General features: G+C 41.8%; 2 protein-coding genes across 3 annotated transcripts in view; one reads left to right on the forward strand and one right to left on the reverse strand.

Moving 5' to 3' along the window:
* Positions 1-22,288, forward strand: part of LOC146521035 (uncharacterized) — a 235,515-nt gene that overhangs the window by 176,378 nt on the left and 36,849 nt on the right. The gene's annotated exons all lie outside the window — the stretch shown is intronic.
* LOC146521046 (C-type mannose receptor 2-like) lies at positions 13,933-20,416 on the reverse strand. The gene is made up of 4 exons (XM_085154517.1): positions 18,258-20,416; positions 17,751-18,125; positions 16,865-17,215; positions 13,933-15,175 (listed from the first exon to the last, which is right to left on the reverse strand). Exons 1-4 carry the CDS (start codon positions 18,292-18,294, stop codon positions 15,015-15,017), a joined length of 924 nt encoding a protein of 307 aa, XP_085010643.1. The 5' UTR covers positions 18,295-20,416; the 3' UTR covers positions 13,933-15,014.

Raw genomic sequence — 22,288 nt, forward strand, 5'->3', positions numbered from 1 at the left:
ATGCAGCTCCAAAGAGCAATGACATGGCAGATAAAGAGACAGCAGCAGAGTCCTGAGCAAAAACTCCCGAGCAAAGACTCCCAGCAAGCAGCAGCAGTGTGGACAAACAGCATCAGAGAAGAAGAGCAAACCCATCATCCTGCCTGATTGGATGAATGGCACTGTGTTTCCAACAAGCTGCAACTTCACTGTGCATGTGAAAAGAACGTTTGAAGAGAACTGAGGAGACTGTTGGAGTTTGACATTTGCCACCTTTGGAGTAAAATGGCAAGAAGAGTCAGTGAAACACAGGACAAAGCTGAAGGAGAACTGCCTGCTATTGGACTGTTGAAGTGGGAGAGGACAACAGTGAGAGCAGTGGTGAGAACACATAGGAATTTTGTTGTTTTCAATATGGGAAATCAAAATTTGGGTTAGCAAACCTGGGGAAAAGAAAACTGACTGCTTAAGTTGGAAAATTGTGAAGGAGTCTCAAACACTGCAAAAAAGAAACATACAAAATCACACACACAAGCAGAACATGCATTAACCCTACTAACACTTCCAAACACAAGAGAGCTCATGAAGATTAGACAACATCTTAAGCATGTGAGTCTGTTTATCATCTTGTCCAAGTCACTTAGTGTGATGAGAAGTGATGCAAAGATCAGTGGACTCATAGCACATTAGTTAAGAAATGATCAAATAATAGCAGAGAAATGTGTAGGAAAGGCAGCTTTAAGAACATGCCCTGCTGGAGATGCAGCTCCACAGACATTGATTAAACCTGCCTAATAACACAAACACACATGCAATGAAAGTCAGCTTGTTATCTTTCATCAGTGTTAAAATAGTGTGAATTTAACAGACACTTGTTATCAAATGCTGAATTTATCCAATGCTGACAATTGACTCTCTAGGTTGCAGGACAACAGTTTAACTTTTGTGGAAAAAAAAAAGATTCTGGTTTGACTAACCAGAAATCAGACAATAAATTTAGTTGTTAATACAGTAAATTGGGAGATGCTTCCTGCTTGATTGATGCAGAACAAATAATTTACTGTATGAGGGAAATTCTATTTTTGTGATAACATTTTGAACATGCATTTCTGTTGTCCTGTCATCTTAGTGGGTTAATAGCTGATATGCAAATTAGTTGATCGTTCTTAGATTAAGGAAAGGTGACTGAATTCTAGCACGAGTGAATGAGATGTGTTGGAGTTTGTTGTGTGTTGAGTGGAGACTCTAAAACACTGAGTTTCCTGTTTTGATGTGCGAGTGAATCCTGTACCTAGATACACAACTCTGAATACGTCAGAACAAACTTCTTTTGTGAAGTGCATGACAACATGTCACATGTTTTATGATGAAGGGAAAAAGGAAAACTGAATAAAATGGGTGTGTGGCCTAAATGAGTGAAGAGCACAGACCTGTGGATTAAACTCATAACATATTAGGCTTATGTTGTGTGTTGTGCAGCTGATGGTTGGTTTGGAGTGAATCTAGCTGATGATTTTTCTTTTGTTGCGAAGTTGAGCCTGCCAATTAGTATGATGGTATGATAAACCATGCTAATGGTATGATTTACCCTCCTGAGATGAGGAGCTTGTGTCATGACTTAACAAGGCCTTTTTATTTTGCTACTTTCACAGTGCACTGAAAGTTTTGTTCGATAATCTCTGTTTGAGCAGATCTGCACGATTAGAACAGAAAGCGCTATACGACACGTCGTCGAGAAAATTGTTGCAAGTGAGCTTCTCCACATTAAAATGGGCTCAGGAGAAAGTCACTTATTTGGGGACAATTAGAAAGTAAGTTCCTGCCCAAAAAGGATTCAGCGAGGTAATCCGAGCTAAAGTTCTTCTTTTTCTTTTTGAAATGACGTCATTTTGCTGAGAGTGGAAATTAAATGCGACGATCGATTCCACTATTAGCAAAGAAAGAATGAATGTATGAATGAATGAGTGAAAGAGAAAAAAAAAAAAAAAAAAACCTGGTTGGTAAAAGCTGACAAGGCTTGACCACTACTCAAGGTTAACCTCCACCTAGACAGGACAAAGGGGTGGATGAATCTATGTGTGTTTCTTTTTAAAGGAGCAAAAAGATGCCAGCAACATTCGAGGTTGCGTGACGATTTAACCTTTTAAATGCCACTTTCTGTGTCTGTGCATCTACCAGGGGTGTTATTCACTACCTTGTGTTGCTCACAGAGGAAACTGTGAGAAAGAGTGTATACATCTGCGCAGCGCTAACATTTGCATTTTCTTTTCTACAGCATTACAGTTCTTCATGTGAATTGATCATGTGATTTATACCAGGACAGCTGGTTGATGTTTTTTCCTACTATAGGATTTCTGGGTTTATGTGTGAAGAAAACTGTGTTTATAGGTTATGAGTGGTGATGCTGTTACACTGTGTTTTTGGGAAAATGTGAAGGTTACTTTGACAATGTGAATAACATGTGAGAAATTTCCTGTGTTGAAAACTAGTGTCACTTCTTTCCACAGCTATGGATGGTTAACTTTATTGTCCTTTTATAGCACCTCTGGAACCTGTCGACCTGTGTCTGACCACCGGGATGGTCAATGTGTGTTGCTAATGTTTGTTTTTCTAAGAGTACATGTAGAGGATTCGGCAGAAGCGGACAAGTGACATGAGAAAAACAAATAAGAGATGCATTGTTTATGGAATAGTTGAATATGGAGCTCATTAACTGGCCATTTTTGAGCTCCTAGTAATATATGAGTGGAGTGACTTTGCTTAAGGGAAGTCACCGATTACATTAATGTTAACTGAGTACATGGGATGATCCATGTCTGCGGCAAATTATGGAAATAATTGTAGTTTACTGATTTGAGAAAACCTGCACATGACACTTGTCTTGCTGATGTTGAATGCTTTATTACTCTTGTGATATAATTGTTTATAAGTGTGAAGTTTGATTTCACTTCCAGATCTGTTTTCCAGGCCATGATGGTGTGTATGCAGGCTCCTGGCAGAGCCAGGTGTTAAGCAAACTTAATATGCAAAACACGCTAACATCTTTTATTGCAGGGTTACGGAGCTACTCTGGAGGAGATGCCCTGATGTTGCCTGGGACATGATCTAGCTAACCTTTTTTCTTTAAGACAGGAATCTAGGTTTGATGAGTTGACTCATGGGAGTGTCCATGAGTCAAGAGGAGGGGTCCAGGATTAACATGAAACAATGTTTTCTATTATTGTTGCAGTGATTTGTATGATTAACAGTTCATTTACAGGTATTAAACCTATGCAAGTGTTGCATTCAGGTTCAGATGAGGCTTTGATGGCCTATAAGTGAAGTTCACTGAACTAAAGAATGTGGTTTGATGATTGTTGACATGCTCTCCAAATAGAAGTTTTTCCTCCTAGCAAGGAAATATAGGTGCAGCAGTCAGAGTATTGCTGAAAGGGATCTCCTGAGAAATCTCCAGAGGCCCAGTGAGAAACAAGAACCATTCCAGGCATAGCTGACAGTCCAGGCAGTGGTTGAGGTCAAAGGTCGAGCTGTTTGGGCCCATCATGAGATCAGACTTTGGAGCCACAGGAAGGAACTGAAGCTGCGTTGGAATGAGAGCTGTGCCAAGGGGGATTTCCAGAGGCCAACAGAGGAGATTGCGGACAACAGACGGGCACCTGAAGGATGAGGGGAGCGTGCCAAGCTCCATCGACAGCGCAGAGGGAGTCTAAGGATGGCATCATGATTCTGTGAAAAGCACATGAACCAGAAGCTGTGGTGGTGATGGCAGCAGTTTCCTATGAACATCACCTAATGCTGTGCCACTGTACTGTGCATATGATGACACTCTGAAGGCTGCTGGGATCATAACAGCAGTAAGATAACTGGACCCAGCACCCTTTCCACAGAGGGGTTTTTCTGCAGAGCATGGACAATGGAGGAGTCATAAGTATCCCCCTCGCAGGACGAAGGCCTGAAGTGAGGTGATGGGGGTTGATAGAGGCCATAAAACTAGAGTGCTGAAGAGGTCTGCAGCTTTGGAGATAACTGAGACCCATGTTGACAAACAACAAAACCAACTGGTATGTTTGAATGTTTATTCTACATACATTTGGACTCTGGTCCTATGGACAGTGATGGAAACAACTGGAAGAGACATTCATGACGCCCTGCAGAACTTAAACCACTCTGCAGAGAGACATGTGATTTGCATGCCCAGAGGAGCACCACCAAGCTGAGATGTTTTTGAAAATGTTACTTTCTTATTTTAACTATTAACTTAACAATTCATTTGTTTGCTCGTAGGATGCAGTTTGCCATTGGATGAGATCAATGAGGAATGGGATAACTGCTAATACATTTGTTAAACTGTGTGTGTTTACAGTAATTTAGGGTGATTGACATATGTTGTGTATAAAAATGTTTGCATTTACACTGTCAGGCATGAGATGATCATAACTGGGAACTTTTCTAGCATAAAGGTCAAAAAGGGGGGAATGTTAGGTTTTGTAATGTTGATTGTCATTTATGCTTAGAAATATCTACTCATATATGCTTAGAGGTGTATAATCAATTGTGTAGTGATAGGATGTGTGACCTTTAGCAGGCTGCAAAGGCTTGGTGTAGATTCCAGAGTGTTCTGGAATCCACACCTACATCCGAGGAGCATGAGAAAGTTCGTACCTTGTTTTATTGTTTTATGGTAGGATAAACGTAGCTATATCTGTTTTAGTCTGAGTGCCTTTTGTTTAGATGAACTGCTGGACTTTCCAGACCAGTAGGTTTAGGGAAGTCATTTATGGGGTCACGCTCTGACCCACACACACACACACACACACACACAATCCTTTGTTCAGATGTTTACCCATGTAAGATGTTATATGTTAATGACCCTATGCATATTCATGTAATCACAATAAAAGGAGTGCTATGGGGAACCTGGCTGAGAGTCTGATGGAGGTCAAGTGGTGGAACGACACTTGGCTCCAGGCAGGTCTCCCTCATGCATGAGTAACATGAAGAACTTTGCCTACTTTGGGTCTTGCTTTGCTGTGTAATTATATTGTCTTCAACGTTCCAGCGAATAGGTTTAAGCTGCAAACCTATCATCTGCAGTGTCTCTTCTTTCCTCTGCTGTTGTGATTTTAGCTCGAAACTGTTTTCAAATGGTTTCTCAGCAAACTGACCTCTGCAGGACTAACTCCTGACCTGTACAAAGAGCAGGCATTTCTGACCTTTGACCTGCAGCTGTATGTCTCTCAGTCTCAGTTCTTCTCTCCGTCACTGATGGAGCAGGTGTAGTTGCTGCTGACAGTCAGTTTTCTCAGAGTGAGGCTGAAGTCTGAACTGTTCAGAGCATCAGGTCTCATCAATGTGCGCTGCTGTAACGCCGGTTTTGTCCTCTGAGATCACCAGGTATGAAACCTGAGTGCTGACAGAGCAGCAGGACAGATGTTTCCCCCTCATTCACCTCCACCACCACAGCCAAGGCATGCTGGGAAACTGAGGACACGCACAGACGGAGAACTTAAGTGTATGCTGTGTGTTTATCTCAGAGTCCTGACAGGTGACAAATTAGCTCCAGAACACCAAGCCAGGTGTTGGAAGACTGACACATGGATTCTTCCCATCCAGAGGGAGGATTTAGTTGCACTTTATAATAGTTGCACAACAATGAACATTAGTATGTAGTTTAGAAACACAGACTGTGCCTGCACTGCATCTAGTGAAGAAAACTATTACTGCAAGAGAACGAGGCTACTTTAAAGCAGCTGATATTAAGGTTGAAAAATAAATAATACGTTGATGTAATAAACATTTCACAAAATCGTTAGCAGCTAAGATCCGGAGCCGTTCTTTGGTGGTAATTAATGTAAACCATATCCACTACGCACTGTCACAAGACCCACGTCAGCTGATTTGATCCCCTTCTCCTGATTTGCTCCTTCCACGTCGTGGGCGGCAAGTATGAAAACCGGCTGTGGAGGGATACTTGCGGGTTCGACTCCTGCTGTGGTTGTAAGCTTCTGGCGTTTAGAACGGCGTTGGAAAACAAAGCGTTTTCTCCCCTAAATACGTCTATAAAATTGTATCACCTTAGTGGTAAGTGTCCTTAACATCTACCAATAACAACCTTTTTAGTTGTCAATAACCAGTCGATCCTTTTTGCGATTAAAAAATGACTTTGTTCGGCGGCGTTCCCACCGCGGGAAGAACTCCGATTCGAAAGCTTCTATTTTTGAACACTTTTATTTCCTTAAGCACTTTAATGGGCTTACTTTGAAACAACGTGCAATGGAATGATTATTGGTATGTGTTGCCTGGAATTCGGCTATGCTGTCTGTTAGACAGTTGTTTTTCTTTATTGTTGTTTTTGTGTTTGTTTGTAGTGAAAGCTACTGGAATGTGTGGATTAAGCTACGTAGCCCAGATGATTAATAATTTAACTGTTGAACATTTGTGACTGATGATGATAATTCATGATTTGCATTGTTGCATAGAACTGCAGAAAAATGTATTTGATTACCGGTAAATTGAATTGAACTTGATGTGCTAATGGACATTTTTCTGGCCTACAGTTCAGGTTTTTTCCTCCCCTTTGAATTGATCTTCTTCATATTGAAGTGGCGAGCCGGTAGGACCATTCTTTGTTTTTTCCCCCACTTTGTCGTCTTTGGATTACGGACATATTTCCCAGTTGTATGAAGCTGGACCCTAAGGAGGAATACCTTAAAAGTGAACTTTAAAAATAAAAGGACCAAAAAGGACTCTTAGCAAAAGGACTCTTGCACAGAAAATCACAGCAATTAATTTTTTAATTAATTGTGGGCATTTGTTTATGTTGTGTGCTGTATTAATTATTTTGTCCCATTTCCCCCATTTATTCAATATATTTTTGGTACAAGATATTGCAGTCTTTGGTCTCATCATTCACACCATCTAGGCTCCATAAAGAACGATTTCTTCTGCGCATCAGTCAGTAAACTCATCCATTGCAATAAAACTAGTCCTTAAATAACTTTGCGTTACATTAACAGTTTATTCTTGTTAGTTAATTATGTAATTAAAGGTAGCAGTAGAAGCCTTTTGTTGAAAGCCCATTCACACACACATTCACACAGTCTGTGTGTGTGAATGTTACACTGTGGACATCCCTTCTGTTGGAGCGCCATCTTGTGGCAGGTTTAAGAAATGTTATTCTTGTAAATCAAAATTGATGCACCTCCATAACAGACTGTAGAGGCTTTCAGTGACATGAAGACTTTATTTATACTGTCATGTTTTCCTGTTACACAAACCACGCTGAACATGAATGAACTGAAACTCCAGCATCTGACTGAGGAAAACCACAAATCATTCTTACACTGACTCCTGGTTGATTTTAGATTTGCTTTAAAATTCTCACACTTTCATATGAAGCACTAAATGGGCTCCAGACTATTTATCTCAACTTCCTGTCAAACACACTGCTGCTCACACCGAGGCTCTGGACAGTTTCCTCCTCCAGCCTCGCTTAACCTACTGTCTGTTAAAACAGTCCCACACTTCTCTGTTTAATCCTTCTGATCAGATTCTTTGATTTTGTATTGTTTTTACCTGAAGTTGTGTTTTTGACACGGTTCTGTGACATGGTTCTGTCTGTGAAATAAAGCTTACACGCACACACACACTACTACAGTCCTTCATACACTTAAAAACGAAGCTGCTCCTTTCCTCAGTGCTGACACATGAAGAAGAGTTTGTTTTTATATCCAACACGTCTCTGTTCCAGAAAACAGGTTCAGCGGCCTCTGAGTCCAAGTCTGAACTTGGAGTTGGTTATAAGCCACAGGCCTGTGTGCACAGCAATGAGGAAATATAATGCAGTAACTGCAACATGAATGTGTGTAACAGAGCATGATTATCCCAAAGCTTGATTCTGTTCATCTGGACGTTTTCAGTGGGAGAAACATTTCGTCTCTCAGTCAGGTGACTTCTTTAGTCTCAGCTGACTGCAGGTTTCCCAAACCTTTGTCACTTGATCACTCACTTCATCTCCAACGTGTCACTGACACAGACAGCTGGAGCCGTTACAGCGAAATCATTGATCATCGTTTAGTGTTTTTACAACATTAGCTGGTGTTGGTGGACAGGCTAGCAGTGTTCATTGTTAGCACTCGTTCTGCTGCTCTCCCTTTGTCTCTGTTATTGTTGGTCTTTAGTGAACAATATAAAGGGTCTTCATGAGACCTAATGTTAAAATGTAGATAACACCACCTGCACCAACCTGTTACACAGCATAACCCTCTCGTGTAGGTTTGGCTGGAGCACATATCGGCAGCTCCAGTGACATCACTGGAAAGGAGACACCACTCCATGGTGACATCATCTCTACAGACTGTGGCTGTTACATGTCCTCACCTGGTAATAATACGATTGTCTTGGTCTCAGATCACAACATCAGCACAGGCTTGGCTTGGGTGAGGTATTGAGTGGTTCTTGTCCATGACAGCTACAGGTACAGTGCCATCAGCCATGCTGCACCACATGTCTGCCCCAAGAAAGTCAGTGTGGCCGAGTCCCATGTAAACATTGTCCTAAAGTTGTGGGAAAGTGGCTGAAAGTTGGCTGTGCATGCACTGTGTCCATTACTCTCATTATGTGTGCCTGCAGATGATATCCACAAACCTCTGAGTGTCACAGAGTGGGCCTGTGCTCAGGTAACTGTGCCCCATTGAATTCTACATGCATAATTTTACAAGTATAGGTAAAATTAAATATACAAGTTGCCCGATGATAACTTATTGTAGTAACAGTTAAGCCCAAGCTGATTCTGTTCATCTGAATGTAGCGTTTTGTGGGAGAAGCGTTTCGTCACTCATCCAAGTGACGTCTTCAGTCTCAGCTGACTGCAGGTTTCAATCTTATAAACAGGACATTTGTATAATGACTGAAACCAGCCCACTGAAGGAACAATGGGCTGGGAGGTCAGTTCCTTAATCATAATTATGCAAATTCTCATGACCATTGATCAACAACCACTGACCAAAGACCACTGATCAATGGCCATGAGTACCATTCACAGAGAGTTGGGGAATGGCTGCAATCACAGCATTGTAAGATGGTGAAAGATGTACCCTTAGGCCCCCTCCTCAATTCAGAGATGGTCTTTCCCTTTTCATGTAAATGGCCTCCTTGACTCCGCCCTCAAACCAGCGTTCCTCCCTGTCCAGGATGTTACATCCTCATCTTTGAAAGAGTGTCCACTGGAGTGTCCACTGTCCAAAAGACAATCAGGGTGTACACCTCACCCCTGGCGTCGTTGCCCACCTCTCAATTTTAAATACACGTAGACACTGAGGGCTATCAGAAGGGGCTGTGCGCTTATCTGTTACTCTCTGGCAGGTAGCTCCATGCCCTCCTGGGTTTTAAATGCACCTTAGAACACACATGCATCAACACTACATATGAGCGGGTGGAGGGAGGTTTGGAGTCTTCTCACACCCCCGTTCTCTGCGACCTGTTGGAGCGGGGGGGCCAGGAGGAGGAGTTGGCCGTCCGACTGGGGTCTGGAATGTGGGGCCTCCCTGCTGCTGCGGAGTCGGGACGGTCTGCTTCTCTCCACCACAGGGAAAAGGGTAACACCACCTGGGTCTGGGTGCAGTTTCCCCCTCCAGGGGCAAGGGTACCTAGACCCGGGGCTTAAAGTACGCTTGGGGAGTGTGATTGTGTGTACAGCGTCTCTCTATGTGTGTCTCCACGTTGGTTGAGTGTTGAGTAAGTGCATATGAGAGCATGAGGGTGGGAATGGATGTTTGTATCTGTGTGTGCCTGTATGTCTGTGTCTATATGTCAGGTTGGGTATCAGAAGCCACCTCTCTGGGGACATCTCAGGCCCTCCAAGGTATGGAGGCCTATCTCCCCCCACCACTCCCCCTGCCAGTGGCAGACGCCCTCAGACATCGGTGCGTTGGTGGTTCTTTGTGTCCGGGGATGGTTGTCCAGGTACACACCGGCTCACTCCTGGTGGCTGCTTATCGGGGCCTGGAGCCTGGGGCTCGCTCGGGCCACTTCGGGGGTGGGGTGCCCTCGGCCTCTCAGCCTGGGGCTTGGTCACTCTGGCGCAGCTGGCTGCCGGCGGAGCTCACGGGCACATCACTGCAACCCCCCCTGGCTTCTGCTCCGCGGCTGCTGAGTGACCCCTCATCTGGGGCTCTCCTCAGCTCTTTCTGAGACAGTGGTGCAGCTGCCCCTCTGTTGGTCTTCCTTGGTCTCTTGTGTTCTGGGGGCCTCTGGATGTCTGGAGTTTTGATCTCCTCCATACCTGCTTCATGCCCTGGTGGACGGGGTTGTGCCCCCCCCACACCCTCTAGCAGATCATTACATGAAGGAACCTTTTACAAACAAGCGCGTCCATGCTCACAGGTGTACACACGGGTGCGCTGTCGATCTTACGTGCTGCACAATAATGTTTAATATTTAGTATTTACTGTTATATTCACATAGATCATCATGATGTTTATTGTATTGCTCTCGTTTTCTTGTTTTCTTTTTTCTTTCTCAACAGGTGATCCAGGTGATTGATATATGTATTTATTTTTTTTGTCTGCTTATTCTGTTGGTTTTTGTTTTTTGCCCTTTATCCCCGTCCCTCTTCTCAGCTGTTTTTCTTTCCCTCTTTCTTTCTCCACTTTCTTTCCCCCAGTCAAGTCTGTCCCGTATTCAGCAAATGAAAATAAAATAAACAATAAAAGGTGAATCAAATGGACCATTACGGCAAGGCTGGGATGGTCAATTTGGTAAAGTAAATCTGTTGGGCATCTTTCTTCGCCTTTAGACAATAATTCTGATGGCAAAAGAACCAAACGGGACAGGCAAAAAAAAAAAAGTATTGATAACAGGAAGGTCCACGTGTATGAGTACGGCTCTGATCAGCCTGACAAACAGCACCAGGTTTACAGAGACCGAACGAAGATGAATGAAGACCTGCTGAGAACTGGAGACCTCAGTCTGACCCTGAAACACCCCACAGAGAGAGACAACTCCACCTACACCTGCACCGTCTACAGCAGGGAGGGAAACATCCCTCTGAAGAAACAAGTGAAGCTGAAAGTCAGAGGTCAGTGCTGTAGATACAGATCTAAAAGCTCTTATTTTCAGTTCATTCAAATAAAATACATTCTTTGATGTCTTCATTGAAAAGCCAAAAATGTCAGGTGGCGTAACTGTGTTTAAATGAACAGACTAAGAAGACGATTAAAAATTATCCTAACTTCAAAATAAAAGCCTCTCACATGATTAGAGGTCTGTTTTCATATATAAGGCACACCGGATTATAAGGCACATTAACCCCCTAATAATTTTTGCTACGTAACTTTGCACGGTCCACTTTCTGCTGTAACAAAACAAATTTCTCACATGTGGGACTAATAAAGATGATCTTATCTGATCGTTCTCTCATTTTAGTTTTAGTAATATTTTTAAATGGTTGTACAAAATTTAAAAAAAAAAAACAAAAAAAAAACGCCAGGTGTATTGGCTGCATTTTACATAAATAGTTGTATGTGTTTACAAAATTTTCAATTTATATTTGCATTTCAAGTTATAAAAATTTACTCAACATGTCTGTTTTTTTACAGTAAAAAACACTACCAGGAATTTAAGTTATTTGTGTGATTTCAGATCAGTAATACTAATGCAGTATGTCAGTAGTGATGCGCGAATCATGAACGAATCGTTCAATACTTGAGAATCACTTTAATGACTCATTAATCATGATTCACAAGCCCAACTGACTCACTGACTCATCCCTGTTGCTGTTAGCAGCAATGTATCTAGCTTACAATGTGGAGAAAAACACAACATCCAGTATCTTAACAAAAACATTTCTGCTCTGAACTGGAAGAAAAACCCTGAGTAGAAGCTCACATCAAGAAAATAGCTCCTCGGTTCACAGTAGCATCGCTCTGCTAACATGCTAACAGCACATTTGAGCTACTCACCCCCTCCCTCATGTGCTGAATCGTGAGAGTAAGCGAATCACTCAGGACTCACTCACCCCCTCCCTCATGTGCTGAATCGTGAGAGTAAGCGAATCACTCAGGACTCACTCACCCCCTCCCTCCTGGCTCACAGCTTCTTCTTCTTCTTGGTTGGCAACCAATGTTAAGGCGTATTACCGCCCCCTGGCTCACAGCTCAGTGAACATTTAGATGAGAAAATATATATTTGACACATTTAAGGAAAATACTAATAAAAAAATAAAATAAAATAAAATAAAATAAATGTTTATTAAGCAATTTTGATAGGAAATTGCTTAATTTTAGAAATGTTTTTGCTCTTTTTTGCTCTATAAAATAGGTGGTTTCTTTTAGAATCATTCATCTTAGCAGTGGGATTTACATGAAAAGAGAAACAAATTCAGTTTGAGTGAAAATGTACATTTTTTGACTCAGTGAATCAAATGAATCAAAAAAGCCGATTCACTTTAGTGAGTGACTCATTAAAACTCGATTCAATAAAAAGAATCAAATTTACCATCACTATATGTCAGTGAAAGACAACTGAATTCAGGTGAGCTGAAAAGATACCAAACAAGCCAAGGGGAAGAAAATAAAATGAAACAATTTGAGGGTGAAATACAAACGTAAACTCAAAAGGAGTCAAAAATGTCCAGTTGTATTTCAGACCTCAGAGGGTTAATCCAACAAATCATGAAAAATTAGGTTTAAATTTTTGTTCATGACAGTGCAGATTTCTGACATTTGTCGTGATTGTTTCCTAACAAAAAACAGTGAAACGTAAGTTAGACTTGTGTTTGTAAATGAAGCGCCCCATGTTGTGTAGCTTTCTGGAGTTTATACTTATTGGGCTACATATTTATTTATCATACAGGCTGTACAGTACACAGCATCAAAACTCACATGTTTTATGTAACTAAAGTGTGTAGTTATGCGGGCTACAGACAATAATTAAGTTATATACTATATTTATATGAAAAACTTACTGCATTTGAATCATTTTAACCATATGTAACCACCTGCATATGTGTTTGAAAACAATAAGGCTTTGATTTTGCCACCCCATTTGATTTCTTTGCCACCCTAAGAAAATTTCTCCAGATCTGCCCCTGGGTGGCAGATCTGGAGATCTTACATGAAGTCCCTATCGCAACAAAGTGATCGTCTTTGTTGCGATAGGGACAGAAGATCCTAGGTGAAACATTTTTCTGGACTGACTGGTTCAGCTTAGAGGAGACTGGCTGACTCCAGGCCTCATATTTGAGCCATCCTGACAGGTCAAAGAGGGTGTACATTGTTCCCAATTGGCAGCCCATCTTTCAGCGAATCTCCAAATGTGACACACTTAACTTCAACTTAGTTTCACATTCTGTGCTAAAAGTGTTGAGCATGCGAATGAGAGACCTTATTCGCAAGGTAGATATGTCAAATGCTTTAGTATCTCCCCATCGAATGTCTGGTGAATCCATCACATCAACAGTCATAAGAGCTAGTTTATGCGTTTGGCCATACCTCTTATTCAGAGCAGCCAATGTCTCAGAATAGGGGAATAGATGAGGGTCTTCTAGTTTTAGGCAATCCATCAGTCTAATTAGCTCTGTAGCATCTGGAGGCACAAAGTTATTAGGAGCTATCTTCAGTGTGGTAAACTCACAAAGTCTGGTATTGTCAGTGTAGGACCCCTGCATGTATGTTCGTGAGCTACTGGGACAGTGTGTGAATGCACAGGAGCTCCTAAGGCTTCTGAGAATGAGAAGGATGCTGAAGAATCTGCGGTGGACAAACACCTTATGTGTGTTACGTTTTTATTCTACTTTTTTAGCAATTCTATACCCAGGTCAAAAATAAATAAAAACATACACTGTATAAATGTATCTGTCCATTGATTAGTTATGTAACTACTTGGAAGGATGGATCTCGCAGCACAAATACACTTCCAAACTATTTTATGAGTGTGTTGTATATTATTATACATAATGCATGTATCTGGTCAGGAAATCAAAAGCAAAGTGAGACTACACGAGGGCACATGTTTGAACACGTATGGTTCATTCATCATAATTATTTATTAATCAGAAAACATAAACAGTAGCCCAATATCAGAACTGTAACATGATATTGAATAGAAGCTGCCAACTTAGCTCTGCAGAGTAGGCAATCATAATGAAGCATTCATTTTAATTTGTAGATTCAAGCTGCTCTTTGCATTTTGTCCACTGGATGCCACAAAAGAGGACTGTGTTAGAAAGCTTTGAGTAACAAACCCTTTTTTAAATACGAGCTTCAATGCTTCATAAAGCTTTATTTGGCCATCGCTGGTTTCTGTCATGTGATTTAAAACGACGACAAAAAATAAAACAGGAAGGGAGAACCATAAGTACATGACAGTACAAGTAGGCTACGGACACATGAAAGAAACAGTGAAGGAATAAAATAAAGAAACATCAACAGTAACTGGAAATAAACACTCCAGACTGAAACACTGAGGAATAACACGAAGATGAAATAGAAACAATCAGCAAACTAATAATCACATAGAAAACATTTAATAATAAACACAAAGTCCAGAAACTCAGAGAGCCAGGACCATGACAGTTTCAGCCTGCTGTATTTCCTGTGCTTGTTTCCACGGTGACTGGGGTGACCAGCTGTTGGACAGCATGTTTCTCTCTCTGATTTCCAAAAGTGAACATGTGTTAGCAGAAACCTGTAGCTCACAAACACGTCTGCATTTATCTCTATGAAAGCCAAAGAAGAGGCTACGCCCACAAACACTGTGACAGAAGAGCCTAAAAACAGATGTTAGCCCACATCTGTGCTCAGACACAGCTGGGAGAATGATGTGTGGATAATAAAGTTTACTTGACTGTCACATGATTCAAGCAGAAAAGCTTCAGAAACATTTTTCTTTTTCTCTCAGAGTCTTCTTTCTTCTTCCATCTCCAGCCAAGAGCTTCCCATCAGGCTGCACTCTCCACCTCACACTGACCCCGCTCACTCCTTTCTTCTTCAGCTGCTCCTTCACCTGTCACACAGCAGCCACAATGTTTGTTCTTTTCATTCAAAATCAGGAAATTCATATACATATAAACGGTGCGAGTGTAAAGGTGGACTGTGGGAACTTGCCCTTGTCAGCAGTTCTGCTTTCACAGCAGAGTCATTCAGATCCACAGGAGAGTCCTCCACATGTACTGTGAGCTTCACTACCTGCCTCTTTACTGCAGACACAGAAACAGAAGCTAAATGAAGCCACCATCATTTAAACCATCACTGCTACTGCTGAGATTGCAGGGACCAGTGAATGCTCTGGGTGGGACTGCAGAGCATGTTTAGCCCTCATTCTCCATATCACACAGGTCCAGACAATGTCCCACATTTTAATTTGATCTAGTTTAGAGAAATGATCAAGTCTCTCGCACAAAACGAAGGAGGTGTGTTTGGGTTTGTTATCACCTGTGGCCCAGTTTCTGAAGGGAGGGGATCATGATCTGCTTCAGCTACTTCGGTATGTCACACTACATATTGGCATTCGTGGTTACCTCGATTAACTGTAGCTCCCCAGTGCCTCCAGCACTCCCACCACCATGTTTGACTGTAGGTAAGACACACTTATCTTTTTCCTCACCTGGTTGCTGCCACACATTCTTGACACCATCTGAACCAAATAAGTTTATCTTGATCTCATCAGACCACAGCTAATCCATGTCCTTAGTCTGCTTGTCTGCAGCAAACTGTTTGTGGGATTTGTTTTGCATTATCTTTACAAGAAGCTTCTTTCTGGGATAACAGCCAAGTGATGCAGTGTGTGGCGTATGGTCTGAGCACCAAGAGGCTGACCCCCCACGCATTCATACATCTATTTTCAAAATACAAACTCTGGATATGACACTGAGCAATTGCACTCAACATCTTTGGTCGACCGTGGCAAGGTTTGTTCTGAGTGGAACCTGTCCTGTTAAACTGTTGTATGGTGTCGACCACCGTGCTGCAGCTCAGTTTCAAAGTGTTGGCAATATTCTTTCAGCCATCTTTATGTAGAGTAACAATTCTTTTTTTCAGACCCTCAGAGAATTTTTTGCCATAATGTGCCATGTTAGACTTCCAGTGACCAGTATGAGAGAGCATGAGAGCAATAACACCAAATTCAACACACCTGCTCCCCATTTGCACATTGGCCCTGTAACATTAACAGGTCACATGGCACCAGGAAAGGAAAATGGCTAATTGGGCACAATTTGGACATTTTCACCTTGGGTTATACTGACTAGGGGTGGCTTTTAATTATCGATTTTCCGATACAAATCGATTCTAGCTTTAATAACGCGATATCGATTCATGAAAATCCTGAATTGATTTTTAAATATTCATTTATTTTGCCCGAAATGCTAGAATCTCAGGTTAAACCTTGCAAAATTTCGACAAATTTCATTGTGGTATTGCACTTTTCACTTAAAGTTGTGAAGATGTAATTTTGTGGCATAGCCACAAGGGGGAGAGAGCTATGGGTGCGATAGGCCGTTGCAATGCTCCTGTAGCTCAGACAAGGAAAGGCCTGCAGACCGAACACAACTCATGACTCCTGGTCTGCTTTTCTGTTTAAAAACAGGATCCATAGAAGACCTGTAACATATGCTTTAAGTGTCTTTCATCTACTATTAGTTATCTTAAATATACATCACCATGCAAAAGTCTTTTTTTGTTTGGTTTGTTAAGCCACCTAATTCTGACCTGCAAATCCCTCAAGCATAAAATAGCTTGATCTTGAACTCTCTGAGGGTTTACCTTATATACAGCTGTTTCCCATTTCTCTCCAGAAAATGCAGAAATTACAGGTGGCTCAAGACTTTTGCACAACACCGTGTGTAAAATTGCTTGTGATCCTTAAAGGAAAGACAGTGAAAGCTCACCAGGTGTAGGGAGGCTGTAGCAGACAAATGGTAATCTTGTTTCACAGGACAAAGTCTTCCATTCTCCTGAACGAGTCAGAGCTGCACATATCGTACTCATACCCCCAAACGGGTTCATCCCACTGGCCCAGTTTGAGAATGAGTACTTTGTGCCGTCAGACCAGTAAATGTGTGGCTCTCTGTGCAGGCCAATCCACACCCTTTTACTCTGAGCCTTTTCATGGACTTGTTGGTTCTCTCCGGGGTTCTTGACATTGGCCAGGTCCAAGAAGTTCTTCCTGCAGTACCTCTGAGCATCGGACCAACTCATTTCTTTATCCACCAAATCAAACTCAGGGTTCATCCGTGATCCTGAAAGTTAAAACGTAGAAACTTGTTTTCTTGTTGCATGCTCAATCATCGAGATATGGAAATCCAATAAGTTGATTGTATTCATCTGGACGTTTTCAGTGAGAGAAACGGTTCATCATCACCCAAAAGCCTTCTTCAGTTTCAGCTGACTGCAGGTTTCTTTAACCTTTTAAAAAGTACTTTTATGCGATGACTGAAACTAGAATGAAACCGAATGAAATGCTCTTTGATTGCTGGTCAACGGTCATGACAATTTGCATATTAATGATCATAAACTAACCTCACAGCCCATTGTTTATGCATTGGGTTAGTTTTTCCATTCTGCAAAGGTGTTTATAAGGTTTGGGGAACCCACAGTCAGCTGATGATGATGATGATGATGATGATGATGATGATGATGAAACGTTTCTCCCACTGAAAACGCTACGTCTAGTTGAACATAATGCATTTTTTGGAATTTTTTCTTTGTAATGGTGCACCGAAATCAAAGTTTAAAGTTTAAAAGTTTAAAATCAAATGTAGGTTTTTTTTCTACCTCTGTAGCAAATAAACTGGAGCTTTTGTCCGCACTTATAATCCCACCATTTTCCTTTTAAAGAGGACACACAGAACTGAAGCCCAGAGTAAAAATCTGGTTCATGTTTTGAAGTGTCCCAGTTCCTGTAGTCAGCTCCACTCCCTGTGAGCCCATCTGACCACCTCCAGCTGATCTGACTGTACAGACCGATCCAGAGCTCAGAGCTGTGAGCGGCAGGTGAAACTGTGCTGTTCAGCTGCTTCATTTCTTCAGTGTTCTCGATGGAGGCCAGGTCTGTGTGAGTCTGTTTGCAGTAGCTCTGAGCTTCAGTCCAAGTCTTTGCATCATCAACATAGTGGTACTGACGGGGACAGCATGTGGAGACGAACCAGCCTGAAAGGGAAAACGTTTGACTGGGTCAGTTTGTAGAGACACTCTGAGTCTATCTGAGACTCTGGGCCTATCAGGGACTAAGACTGATCGGAGTAATAAATGCTGTTGTAGACGACGAAGAGCTGGACTTACCTGAGAAGCAGCAGACACACAGCAGGATCCTCTCCATGATGCTGCTGCTCTGGATTCTGTGTGTCAGCAGATTCACTCACTGATCTCTGTTTGCTGCTTAGACTCATTTACACACATTCAAAGCTGCTTCATCACTTCACTGGAAATGCTGATGTATGCAAAACCTCACTGTGTGCTCTCCATGCACAGCTGTGAGCTCACATCTTATCTTCCACAGTAAAGTCTGATGCACAGCACTGCTAACTGTCTCCATCCAGCACACAGTGAGAGCATGAGGGAGTGAGCAGGTGTGGTCCTGGTACTCCTGTCATGTTGTTGATCAGAGCCCATATGCAGCGCTGTCACTTTGTTTCACTTTATTTGGACTCGGCTCTGAACATCGTGTCATAACTGACATTTGCCTTCAAAAGTGTGGCAGCCATCTATAACCTGCACAAAACACACAGCTGCTGTGTGTCCTTTCACACACACACACATTTACACACAGCGTGTGTCACCACCAGCTAATGTTCTAAAAATCACGTACTCATCCTAAACTCTGTGTGAATGTCCATCAGCACCGCTACCATCTGACTCAGAGCATTCAGAGCCTTCAACACAGGATGTGACATCATCAACAGTAAATATGAGTGAACATGAACAGCTGGGAGCTCAGCTCATTATAAACAGATCAGCTCATGCAGCAGTGACGTGTGCTGAAGGTGAAATCAGTGAATCCTCAGAGGAACAGCAGCTTTCACACATGGACAAAGAGTTTGTGCAACAAGCCAAATATTTGAGTTTTTGCTGCTTCATGAATCAAAATTACAGTAAGAATATTTAAACTGGTGACCTGATGCTGTCACATCACAGCCACACAGCACTCTGACTCTTCCTCATATCCACCGGGACAACTCTGTGCTACAAACAACATGAAATGGTTGAGAAACAGCAGCTCAGCTGGATAACGGTTTCTCTCTTCTAAGCTTCACATGGAGGTAAATGAATATGAAGCTTCATCTGTCAGTCTAACCAAATCTCATCATTTCCATTGCTGACCTCAGAGCTTTATCAGCTCTCTGTCCTTGAAGCAACACTTTCATTTGCTTCATCAAACACAGATATCGCCCATGTTTGAATGTTTTGCTGTTCAGCAGCTGAATGTCTTTATGAACTGTGAGTACTGAGATCTGTCCCACTCACCCAGTCCACAGTCTCCCATTTATGTGCTTGTTTACACAGATGTCTTTCAGGTGTTTAAGTGCTCTTTAAGTGCCACACCTTGGACCTTGTGTTTTCTCTTGGCTTAGACATAACAGATCTCTGTGTTAAGAATGTACAGGTGAGTGAACATTCTTATGTTATTTTTAACCTCCGCTTCCCTCGGGACACACCACCATCCAATCTCTTGTTCAATAAGCGGTTCATTAATCAGGATGTTTCCCTGAAGTTTTCTGATTTATTAGATCCTCATGTGATCAGGGGCTGCACTGATGCTGAAGTTGCTACACAGTGTTTAATAATCATTGTTTGGAGAGATTAAACTTGGTGGCACCTTTAAAAACTTTCATGACTTCCCCAAAAAGAGCTCATCCGTGGATAAATGATGACATAACGAAAGTCAAAATACTCTGTAGGAAAGCAGAACACCTTTGGAAATTAACTAAACTTGAAGTTCACAGGCTCAGCCTTAGGGAACTTTGGGTTTCTCTGCACGAAAACCATTGACCTGTGTCCTCTATATGTGAGAGTGATGACTTTCTAAACTTCTTTGTGGATAAAGTTAATAATGTCCGTATGAGCATTGGTGCTCAAACGACCAGTCCGACAGTCTTGGTCGTTGTGTCCTTGGGCAAGACATTTCACCCGTTGCCTACTGGTGGTGGTCAGAGGGCCCGGTGGCGCGAGCGTCTGGAAGCCTTGCCTCTGTCAGTGCGCCCCAGGGCAGCTGTGGCTACAATGTAGCTGCCATCACCAGTGTGTGAATGTGTGTGTGAATTTGTGGATGACTTAATGTGTGGAAAGCACTTTGGGGTCCTTAGGGACTAAGTAAAGGGCTGTACAAATACAGGCCATTTACAACCAGCAGATGATGGAGGATCTTTGTCCCTCCAGTCAAGTTCAGAGATGCTGAAGAACTCTGAAGCATTTTTGGAGCAGTGCGGAGGCCCAGCACTTTATTAAGACATGATCATTGTCTGAAATTTCATGTCTCATTAATCTGGAGATTTTACTTTTATCTCTGCTCCTGACTGTAATTAAGAAGACATGTCACTTTGTTTCAAAAGCAGCTGCAGACAGCAGAGGGCAGTGCTGCGCTGTAAATCCAACAGAAAACGAGCTTAAAGACTGCGTCTCAATTCAGGGGATGCATCTTTCGGAGGCCGCATTTGAAGGCCGATTGTCGCAACCCAATCCGTACCGGAAACCTGATCCGTATCTCGCATGCACAAATCTTACTCTTTGCCAGCATTGCGACATTTAATATATTGAATGACACGGTTAGTGCCAGCATTTCATGACAGCTCTGCCTCCTTTTTGACTCCCCGGGACATTTAAACAATGGATACCTCCGTATACAAACCAATTCATGCTTTTCTTCTCAACTGAGAGTTTTCCCTGATTGAACAACAGCGCCGTAAAATAATAATAAGAGTTAAACATGCATACACAAACATAATTTGTAATGACGCAAATTCAGTTTACAATAGGGCTCATTCACTCTGTCGGCAAGTGGCAGTGTCCTCGTACACCGGGGAGTAAATTGCCATTAAACAAAAAAGGAGAAGAAGAGAACATCTGCACATAATAATAATAATAATAATAATAATAATAATAATAATAATAATAATAATAATAATAATAATAATAATAATAATAATTGATTGCATTTATATAGTTCTTTTTGAGACCCTCAAAACACTGTACAATTCCACGATTCATTCACTCAATGCAAGCTACAGTTGTAGCCACAGCTGCCCTAAGAGCAGACTGATAAAAGTGAAGCTGTCATATCGCACCATCGGCCCCTCTGGCAATCACCAGTAGGCGGTAGGTGAAGTGTCTTGCCCAAGGACACAACGACCGAGCCTGTCAGAGCCGGGGCTCGAACCAGCAACCTTTCAATTACAAGACAAACTGCCAACTCTTGAGCCACGATCGCCCCGCATGTACTAATCTAGACCTGAGCCGTAACAATCTTTTTTATTTTTTTTTGTATACATTACTTTAAAATGATTTATTATTGCAAACATTTTAATAGATACTTATTATTGGTAACATCTTAATTTTAGCCAAAGATCCGTCCGTCATTTGCCCGAATTTGAAGGATGGGTGAGTGTATTCTTCGTAGCCCAACCTATTCCAGAATTCAGAGCGTGGTGGTGGTTGTAGATAATTTGTTTTGAAAAAACAGTGAAAAACGGCTGAAGCGGGGCAGCTAAAGAGTAACCTTTTCAAAGTAAGTATTGAATATTATGTTACTTATTTATGTGCAAATGTACCTAAATATCATTCCTTTCCGAGTTACTTCAGCTTTATATTCCATCACGGATCCTCGGATCAGCTGACCAGCTGCTGTTGGTTGTCCCAAAATCTAGGCTAAAACATAGAAGAGAATGAGCCTTTTCAATTATGGCCGTAAAACTTTGGAATACGCTGTCTTTAAATATTAGACAGGCATCTTCATTTCCTGTTTTTAAGTTGCTTTTGAAAACAAACCTTTTTTCGATAGCGTTCAGACTGGTGTGAGTTGATACGTTTATTATGTGTATTATTAGTGAGTGTTAGTGGTTTTATTAGTTTTACTTTTTTGTTTCTGCACAGCACTTTGGGCAAACCTTCTGGTTTTAAATGTGCTATATAAATACATTGTATTTGAAATGTTTAACCTCGTAGGACCTGGCATCCACATATGTGGACATCACATTTTGGGTTGTCTAGACCAAAATACTAAATTTTGCTCTACAAGAGCCTGATATCCACTTACAAGGACACCGCCACTGTAAAATTTTAAAATTTTTGTAAAATTAAAAATGAATGTCTTCATATGT

This window comes from Neolamprologus multifasciatus, chromosome 3, assembly GCF_963576455.1.
Source record: "Neolamprologus multifasciatus chromosome 3, fNeoMul1.2, whole genome shotgun sequence".
NCBI lineage: Eukaryota > Metazoa > Chordata > Actinopteri > Cichliformes > Cichlidae > Neolamprologus > Neolamprologus multifasciatus.

Coding starts and splice junctions, on each gene's coding strand:
- LOC146521046 (XM_085154517.1), bottom strand. CDS start 18,294: ATGGAGAGGATCCTGCTGTGTGTCTGCTGCTTCTCAG. Junction 17,216..17,750: donor CCAGTTTATTTGCTACAGAG/GTAGAAAAAAAA, acceptor TTTAACTTTCAG/GATCACGGATGAACCCTGAG. Junction 15,176..16,864: donor CTACAGCCTCCCTACACCTG/GTGAGCTTTCAC, acceptor CTGTGTCTGCAG/TAAAGAGGCAGGTAGTGAAG.